A 10,027-nucleotide genomic window follows, 5' to 3' on the forward strand; every position below is an offset into this window, starting at 1 on the left:
TGGGAAAAGGCCAATGGTGTTGAAAAGCGGGAGAGCAACGACGCACCGGAGGGAACCGGAGGAGGTGACCGGCGCCCCCCCGCCCCGCCGGAGAGGGAGCGCAGCTCAACCGCCGCTCCCCTTCCCGCCAATTGCGGCGTTGCGCTTCCTACTCCAGCCAATCACCGCTAGATTCCACTCTGGACCAATGGCGGCTCGCGGCGCTCCCCCACTCAGCCAATCACTGACTGCTGCTGTTCTACCAACCAATGGTCTCCCCCCTACCTCGGAAAGGGTTTACATTCTTCTCGACCCAATGGCGAGCGCGCTCTGTCAGCGGCCAGCCAATGGGAAACGAGCAGCGAGTGACAGCTGCCCAATGGGGGCGGCCGACTCTCCCATCCTGCGGAGCGGGGGGTGGGTATCTCCCCGCCGCCGCCTGAGGAATGTCAACTATTCAACATGGAGACGGCGGTTACCAGGCTCGAGACCATGGTGAGTCCGGGCGGCGCGGGCGGCGGCCGCGCTGAGGGGCGGCCGGGCCGGGGTCCGGCGGCGGGAGCGCCGCGGAGGGCACGGGGCTGCCGCCTGAGGGAGGGAAAGGAGGGCGCGGCTGGGGAAGCGAGGGGCGAGCGGCCGCCTTCCCTCCGCGCCTCCAGCCGCGCCCGCGCCCCATCCGGGCCCTGAGCGGAGCCCGCGCAGCCCAGGACGGGGCGACCGCCGCCCGCCGGTCGGGTCAGGCGAGTTCGGCCGGGCCGGTCCATTCTGTTCCCCCCCACCCCCCCGGAGGGGCGGGGCTTGCTGGTGCCGCTCCATTCACCCCCTCAGCGCGGGGGCAGGGCCCGGCCATTTCCCTCTCACCTGGGGGGGGAGAAGGGGGCGGGTTCCGCGCGGTCCCGGGCGCGTTTACCGCCCTCCATGGCGGCGGAAACGGGGCCGTTGAGGGCGCGGCCGGACCGGACCGGACCGGTCCTTTTCATTTCCCCGTTGCCGTGGGGGGGGCGGTGTTAGAGCAGAGCGCTCCCGGACTAGTCCATTTTCTCTCAGCAGGGGGTGAAGGTGGAGCTCTCACCTGGGCTGGCCCATCTTCCCCGCGGGGGTGTGCGGGGAGGGGAGGCCAGTTGGGCTGTTTCATTCGCGCCGGCAGCGCGGGGGGGTGGAGGTGGCGGGATGGATAAAGTGGATCCACTGCCGGATGAGCCGGGGGTGCTTCGTTCACTGCAGTTTAATCAACTTCTGTCGCCGCATTTTCAGCACAGTGCACCTAAATTTTCCTCGAGTGGTGTCTGTCCAGTGCCCTTTTTATGTTGTACTACTGGTGATCATGCACAAAAAGCAGTGCAATGTTAAAAGGGCATTGGCCAGCAATGCTATCGACGTTATTATTATTATTCTTCTAGTCAAAAGTCGCTATTGTATGTCTAAGAGCTAACGCGATTTCCAAAACAACTGTAAAATGGGATTACCTCTAATTTAGTTTTTTGCACTCGTCTTCTAGTTACTTGCCAAGAAGTGTTGACTGGGCTTTGAATGACAAATCCATCGACTCTGCGTTTCCTTAGCGAAAAATCCCCTACAAAGAGGAAAGATCAGTGTGTATCATCCTGATTTCCTACCGTGTGTTCTAGGGAAACGTGATGGGATGGAGCTGACTCGGGTTGTTGCTCTGTGTGCGTTAGCGATCATCTCTCTCCACTCCATTATGAATAATTATCATGTCTTGTAATTTGTTAGTTCTTGTGTGTGTATTAGGACTTGGTGAATATTAACCTGAGCCAGTTCTCCATAATCCACAGAAACCACTATCTGATTCAACTTATTTTCCAATACATATTTTGAGTGTATTGATTACTGTGCAGAATTCTTGCTGCTAACGAATGCTCTGACTTTATTGCACTACTGTACTTCCCAGCTAGCAGTGCAATAGTATTGTCAAAGCATCCGAAAGCAGAAACCCAGCCATGGTCGCTTGGCTCAGTTTCAAACACTTTCTTCTAAGCCCGTGAGTAAATTATAAATATACATTTCACAACCTGCATTTTCTGTGGGATTGTTGTGCGATACTCATCATACAAACGGACCTAATCTGTTACACTAAGGTGAGATTTTTGCGGGTGTATGTTTCATGAAATACAGCAAGAAATAAATATTTATAAAACAAAGGAAAAATGGATTGTAACGGAGGAATATACAGCAGTACTTATAAACGTGCTTTGAAATAGATAAGTATTCAGTTTGACATTCAATTTTTAATGTCTCGAATCACAGTGGTAGTATGGTATTAGCAGCTTATTGTCATTCTGTAAATCTCAGATTATCAATATTGAACATTGACCACAGGTGACATCCAAACATTCCTGAAGTTTATCACTTTAGCTACTTATTTCGATCCTTAACAAAGTTGTAATGATTACTTCAGGGTTAATCTCAATATAAATAGTGAAAACCACACTTACGAGCATTTTTAATTTGCTTTCATCATAGTCTCTTTTGCGACTGTAAAATCCCAAACCATTACGGTAAGAGATTCGTGAGGATTTTGTGAACTGGGAAAACTGCCTTTCTTTACAGCAGAAGTCCTTAATAGATATTAAAATTGCAGACTAAAACTAATTAAGTAATAATGCTATCAGCAGAGTGTTTTACAAGGCAATTAGACAGTTCTCTGGTGGCTTATTTATCCCAAGGAAAGAAATGTGATGTCATCAATTGAGTTATCTATTTGTCAGGCTGGTTTATTGGGGAATAATAAAATGTATTCTGGGTATTATAACCATCTGAGAGAATGCATTCCTAACATAATTAATAATAAAATCTCTGATATGCTTGGATCCTGAACACTTATTCATTATCTCTGCTGTGTAAATAACTGAGTGTTGCCGATCTTCTCATGTTTGAAAAGAAAAGCAACTAACCAAGGGAAAGCTCTAAAAAATGACAAAAAATATGTTAATATTTCAGAAGAAAAAAATCAAACATCTCCTGCATTCAGTGAAGATCAGCTTAACAAATATGCATGTTCTTTTCTATTGCTATGACTTATCTCTTTGCTGTACTGCTTAACAACTTGAGAGTTTTGGCATTGCAAGGCCATGTAATATAGGAAAAGATGGAAATGTTATTATGGATTTTGGGGAGCTGCACGAAAAAGATACTAACGGCAAGATGCGAAGAGAACAATTTGGGAAATCTGGTAAATTTGCAAGTGTGTGTGTGTAATTCTTACACGTGAGAGGGAAATGGTTATATGAAGTCTGAAAGTTTATTGCTGTTTTTCAGGCTGAAGTTTGTCAGCACAATTGGCAAACATCAGCTAATGGGCCAGATCGGAGGAATAGAAACTTATTTTTATAAAACATGAACCTTTAAACCAGAGGTTTCTGCTTCATTGAAACACAGGAAAGGCGAATGGTTGGGGGTTGGCTGCAGTTTTTGTTTTTTAATACACTGTGGCTGATCTTAAATATTTTAGTTCCAGAAGGCAGAATCTGATCTGGATTATATTCAACACAGACTGGAATTTGAAATAATGAAAAGTCTTCCTGATAATCCAGCAGAAGAGGTATTTTGAGATTAAATTAATCAATTTTATTGCATTTTGCATGAAGTTGGTTGATAAATGGGTGTTTTTCTTTAATCCTAAAATGTATGTGCCTGTTCTTTTATCTCGTCGTTAGGTTTTTATTGTAAAGTATTTCTTGTATCATATATCAGCATAACTGGCTGAGTTTGAATTCAGTGCAGCAACCAGGGGGAAGATTCTCCTTCCCCTCTGCTCTGCCCTGGGGAGACCACACCTGGAATATTGTGTCCAGTTGTAGCCCCTCAGTTCCAGCAGGACAGGGAACTGCTGGAGAGAGTCCAGCGCAGGGCAACAAAGATGCTGAAGGGAGTGGAGCATCTCCCGTGTGAGGAAAGGCTGAGGGAGCTGGGGCTCTGGCGCTGGACAAAAGGACACTGAGGGTGACCTCATTCATGTTTACAGATCTATAAAGAGTGAGTGTCAGGAGGATGGAGCCAGGCTCTTCTCAGTGACAACCAATGATAGGACAAGGGGTAATGGGTTCAAACTGGAACACAAAAGGTTCCACTTAAATTTGAGAAGAAACTTCTTCTCAGTGAGGGTGACAGACACTGGCCCAGGCTGCCCAGGGGGGTTGTGGAGTCTCCTTCTCTGCAGACATTCCAACCCGCCTGGACACCTTCCTGTGTAACCTCATCTGGGTGTTCCTGCTCCATGGGGGGATTGCACTGGATGAGCTTTCCAGGGCCCTTCCAACCCCTGACATTCTGGGATTCTGTGAACCAACAAAACTTCCTTGATTTCTTGGTATAGTGAAATTTTCCCAGGTTTTGCTTTGACAGATAAGTAGTTGTGTTAACACCCAAATTCATGAGACAGATTCCAATCTGAGCTAAAATGCATCCTTGCTTCAATATAAACTTGATAATAAGCAATGACTAAATTCAGATTTGGGAGAGAGAGATGAGAGGAAGATGAAAATAATAAATGGCAGCATGTAAAGGATTTTATAAATAAGCTCCCTTCTCCATGTATAATGTGACATATAGTGGAAAAATCATCTTTTTCCTTCAAAGTCCCTAACCTTTCCAACTCAGAAAAGCCATTAAAATTCACCAACACTATAAATTCATCCTCCTGTTTTTGTTGTCGAACCACAGACTTGTGCTGTTTTATTAGCACTATCATGTTTGCTTATGAAAAATTAAATGTATAGATGAAACAGACGCTCACAGCCACACTTTTCATTGCAAAGGGTTATGTCATGTTATATTTTAGTGTCTCTAATGCCTGCACTTTTAATTGGTATGTCGCCACATTAATTTTCTCTTCTTAAATGAAACGAACTTTTAATTTCTACATAGGAGAATCCAGTTGCTCTCTTGGAAAAGCTCTCGGTGGTGAAATCTCGTTATAAAACGCTATATATGCAGCTGGAAAAAGTTTCCGCGGAGCAGAGAGAATCCATGAAGGGCATCCGCGCTGCTCTCGAGAACACAATGAAGATGGTTCAGGCCTTACAGCAACATACTGACCTCGAGGTAGTAGTTTAATTTTAACCACTCAGGTCTCACCCTGTAAATGAACACGCATTTGTGTAAACTTTAGGTAGATGTGAGTAGTTCCATTGGAAACTGTTATATGTGCAGACTCTTAGAAGACCATTTACCTGAGGAAATATTTGCAAGATTGGAGAAATAAGTTTTTCTCAGTATCACGCTCCATGGCGGGATTGCACTGGATGAGCTTTCCAGGTCCCTTCCAATCCCTGACATTCTGTGATAATGTCTATCTATTAAAAAAATCCAACAAACAACACATTTTTGTAAGTGGTTTTCAGACACTGCTTCATTACAGTTTTGAAGAGGCTGTGAAAGCATTAATTTTGTCCTTTTACAAATAAGATGATTTAAAAGCTAATTGATAGTCTAGTGGCAGAGCCAGAGCTGGTGGGACTAAACCACATTCCCAGATCTGAGCTCTCACTAATGTTCTAATGACAGCGACCCAAGATCGTGTTTAATCTGTCAGCAGCTCCAGCCAAGTTCCTGTTAAGTCTTTACAGATAAAATGTTCTGTAAAATGATTTAAAAGACAGTAGTTACATGTCACAGAAAGGAAAAATACTTTCTGTGTTCCAAGGATATGCTGCCAAGAATAATTTCATATTTGGATTTGGCTAAAGTGGAATACTTGTCTCTTGAGTTATATTTAGACTATTTAGATAAAGATTTTCTTCTCCTTTGAGTATTTCCTAAACCAAAGATGGATTAAACTGTTACAGAGAAATTAAGTCATTATGTGAAATACTTCTTTTTATTTAGTTTATCTTACTTTCATTGAGTCATTTATAGTACTGATGTTAAAGGATTATTATGGTTGGATCTTTTTAGAAATACTGAGCTTGTAAATTTGCTTTTATTTGAAGGAAAGTAGGAGTCTACTATTAGTTTCCATGAGAAGAGGGCTGCACAAACATTGAGTTCTTCTGTAAATATCATCACCCTAGGAGCTGGAAGTATCAGAGTTATCTGTTTGCCTTTTTTTCTAGCGCTTCCCTCTGTCAGAAGAAGAGCAGGCTGCAGCACAGCAGCTAACCTGCCAAACTGCTAAAGAAATGGAATCGCCAGCGGACGAGGTAATTAGGCCACATAGTGTCAGGATTCCAGAAACCGTTAATCCCGAGCAGCTCCACTGACGTCAGAAGGGCTGGTTTTGTCACTTAGTCCTTCTCAAATGCATGGAGTTCTTCAGAAATGGGACTGAAGTTTCTACCAAACTTTTCATGTTTCTTGTATACTAATTAATCCTAACAAATCCTGACATTCTCTCGTGTTTATTTTTAGGCATTTTGTTCAGGATCTACAATTCCTGGCTCATCTGAAGGTAAGTGCTGAAAGAATAGTCTTCCCACTGTTTGTTTTTGTTGGGATTTTTGTGGTAAAAAACAACTTGACTGATCTCCCGCCCTGCATCCTGTAAGTAACCTTTGTGACTAGTATCAGTCTCTCCTACGACTTCCATCTCTAATATTGAACTCTAACAGTTCTGTGATATTTAAACATATCAAGTTACTCTCTAGAATTCAGGAAGTAATTAAACTATTATCCTTTTGGAAAAAGGCAGATATTGTAAATAATGTTACCTGACAAAGAGGGGCTGTTTTACCCCCAGTACAACAGGGGCAAAGTCGGAACAGGCTGAGACCTGGCTATGGTTTCTGAGCTCTTTTACTTAAAATAATCGAGCCTCTGATGCACAGTATATTCAGTGTTTTCACTCCCAAGCACTAGTAACCTCTGCATTTATGTGAAGAATTTAGACTTTAATATAAGCAAGTGAGCTCTTAGTTATATTCCACAGATAGTTCCCATGTCTCTGGGAGTTTTTCTTCTTTTGGTGGGATTGAAGTGGATACCGTTGTGTTTATGAACTGGAAGAAATGGTGTACTAGTCTTACCATAGAAATAGGTCTTGTTTAATCCATTTATGCTACTTAGAGAAAGGAATTTTCCTAGTTCTTAAAAAAAAGAAAAAAAAACAAGTAACTGACCCAATTTATTAATCTACACCAGATCTCAAATTAAATATCTGCAGATGCAGTGATAGTTTGGAAGGGGTATCTTCCTCCTCTCCTTCCTCCTGCTGGAAAATCTTCCTTTAGACTCATTTAGGAGATTTCTGAAGAGTAATGAAAACACTTTCTATCTTTGGCCTCATTTCTGAAGAAACAAATACCTTCTGTCTCATTTCATAGAGTCACAATTCAAACCACTGACCGAGGAAATACTTTTGACTGTACCAAGGAGTGTCAGAAGTACTGTTAAATTAGCAGACTTGAACAATTTCTACAGGGAGTTATTTAACCACTTTGTTGTAAATAAGAACAGGTAAGACAAAGCCATTCATTAATAAGAATTCTATAAGCTGCAAAGAAATTCAGTGTTTTCAAATTAAACAAAACCAGCTAGTTAACCATTTGCTGCTGTATTATAACTTCTTAAATTGATTTTGCTCGCCTACACCATTCTTAGTTACGTACATACTCCAAAGTGTTAGGCCATCATGCAAACCCCCCTAAATTAATCAGTATAGAAATAGCTTGTATGATTTGATAGTTTTCAAAACTGAATGTCAGTTCTTCTGAAACAGATTTTTTTCATGTTGATTTCATGTGGATTAGCAAATGACAGTTCTCAATTTGAAGTAGCAATGAGAAGTTGATGAAAACCTGAATAAGCATGAGAATTACAGGGCAGTCACAAAAATAATTCGTTAAACAGTATGTGCTTTTTAGCCTTTTTCTGCCAGACCTGATTGATGTTTGATACCCTGTTTTGCTAAGTAGTTTGCTTTTGTCTTACAGAGCAGCACTGAGTATTTTGCAGATGAACAAGATGAATATGAAAGCCACGGACTCAAGAATACAAATCTTGAAAGAACTTGCTATTGTGGAACTTGACAAGCAAGGAAATGTTAAATTAATTGTGTAAACGAAAGCTCAAGTCCATTCTAATTTGACACACAAGCGTTTTAGTCATAGGTCCTGGATTATTAACAAGCAAGTTATTTCTCTGGTCTCTTGGAGTTTTAAGTCCACTGTTGGAAAGCTGTTAGTGGTTTTGTGTCCAAATTCTATTTATAATACTTAAAACTGGAGAGTTAAAAAACTTTGAGATTGTTATTTTATCTTGGATATTTACAGAACTACAGTCAATGCCCTTTTTCTTGTTTTTTTGGTTACTTTAAAGAGTACTGTTAGCCATGTGACACTTCCATATTCTTGCTTACATTCCTGAGTGGGTTTTTAAGACCAATACCCCAAACAACTTAATTGTACTTACATTCCTGAATAAATGATGAAAGCGAAGGCCATAGATTTATTATGCTTATATGTGACTCCTGACCCTGAGCCCTGCCCTGACCCTGAACCTGGGCCCTGACCTTTTCCATTTGCCTTTGATGTGAACCATCTTGGGTATTTTTCACAGTTCAGTAAAATTGCAGACTCGCAAAATAGCTGAGGTTGAAAGGGACCTCTGGAGATTGTCCCTCCCAACTCAGAGCAGGGTATCCTATCAGCTCCAGGGATAAAGAATTCACAACCTCTGTTGCAATGTTTGGTCAAACATAGTAAAAAAGGGATTTTTTTTAAAAAATGTTTAATGTTTTTATGTTTATTTTGGCCCAGTTTGAGAGATATCTGAAGTTTATTAAGTTCCTACAGTTTTTTATGAAAAGTGATGGCTGTCAAAGGAGAGGAATTTAAATTAGTGCCCTCAGGCTGGGAAATGCTCATTTCTGAACTGCATCAATGAACTGGTTGGTCTGTTTAGAGTTTGTTGGGAATACAGGTTGACTATTGCAGAAGAAAGGGGAGAAAAGGAGAGGGATAACTTGATTTTATGATGTCTGCTGCTGAGGGGGCCCTTTTACCTACAAGGTAATCACAAACTGATTTAATATTTAGACTTAATCAAATCAATCACTTTCAATACCAGACTCACCCCTTACTCTACCTTCAGCAGAGCTGAAGATTTAATTTATCAGTGAAACCTGCCTAAAACAATTACAGGTACCTGTTAGTGGGCCAACAACTGCACGTACGGTTGCGCTGTGTGTAATTCAAGTGCAGCCCTGCAGACAGTGGCCTTGTGAGCTGTGGAAATCCAGCCCCGCAGCTGCATTTTGTTCAGCGCTGTCTCGCTGGCACTCACCCCTGAAATCTGTCACGGGCACCGAGGAACCGAGCGCACAGCTGGGGCTCCGGAGAGCCCAGTTTGACAACCCAACCGTTGGAAATTCCTGTCAGAAAGCGGCCGCGTCTCTCACGTCCGTCTGCGCGATGCTGCCGCAGCGATGGCGGGAGCCGCCGCTGACCGCGGTGAGCACCCGGCCCGAGCCCTGCGCTTCCCTTGAGCCGCTACCGGGTCCCCTCACTGAGGAACTCCACCGGCCCCCTGACCGTTACCGGGTCCCCTCACTGAGGAACTCCACCGGCCCCCTGACCGTTACCGTGTCCCCTCACTGAGGAACTCCACCGGTCTCCTGACCGTTACCGGGTCCCCTCACTGAGGAACTCCACCGGCCCCCTGACCGTTACCGTGTCCCCTCACTGAGGAACTCCACCGGTCCCCTGACCGTTACCGGGTCCCCTCACTGAGGAACTCCACCGGCCCCTGACCGCTACCGGGTCCCCTCACTGAGGAACTCCACCGGCCCCCTGACCGTTACCGGGTCCCCTCACTGAGGAACTCCACTGGCCCCCTGACCGTTACCGGGTCCCCTCACTGAGGAACTCCACCGGCCCCCTGACCGTTACCGGGTCCCGGCGCTGACGAGCCGCCGTGCTTGAGGAGAGGCTCCGCCCCCTGGCGGCGCGGAGGGCGGGCCGGGCCGCGTCGCGCATGCGCAGCGCGCTGCGGCCGTTAGGCTCCGCCCGCCCTGAGCGGCCGCAGGGCGGGGTCGCGGGGGGAGGAGCCGGCCCGCTCCCCGCGAACACATCGGAGGCCGGGGCGCAGCCTC

At 44.5% G+C, this 10,027-nt stretch overlaps 1 protein-coding gene across 1 annotated transcript; it reads left to right on the forward strand.

The window, feature by feature from the left end:
* Nucleotides 1-209: 209 nt before the first annotated feature.
* Nucleotides 210-8,352, forward strand: SKA2 (spindle and kinetochore associated complex subunit 2). The gene is made up of 7 exons (XM_080357338.1): nucleotides 210-474; nucleotides 3,452-3,541; nucleotides 4,867-5,043; nucleotides 6,054-6,140; nucleotides 6,349-6,388; nucleotides 7,260-7,392; nucleotides 7,869-8,352. The coding sequence occupies exons 1-7, from the start codon at nucleotides 442-444 to the stop codon at nucleotides 7,993-7,995; spliced, it is 687 nt and encodes a 228-aa protein (XP_080213464.1). The 5' UTR covers nucleotides 210-441; the 3' UTR covers nucleotides 7,996-8,352.
* Nucleotides 8,353-10,027: the final 1,675 nt, after the last annotated feature.

The sequence above is a fragment of the Nesoenas mayeri genome (assembly GCF_963082525.1).
Source record: "Nesoenas mayeri genome assembly, chromosome: 20".
NCBI lineage: Eukaryota > Metazoa > Chordata > Aves > Columbiformes > Columbidae > Nesoenas > Nesoenas mayeri.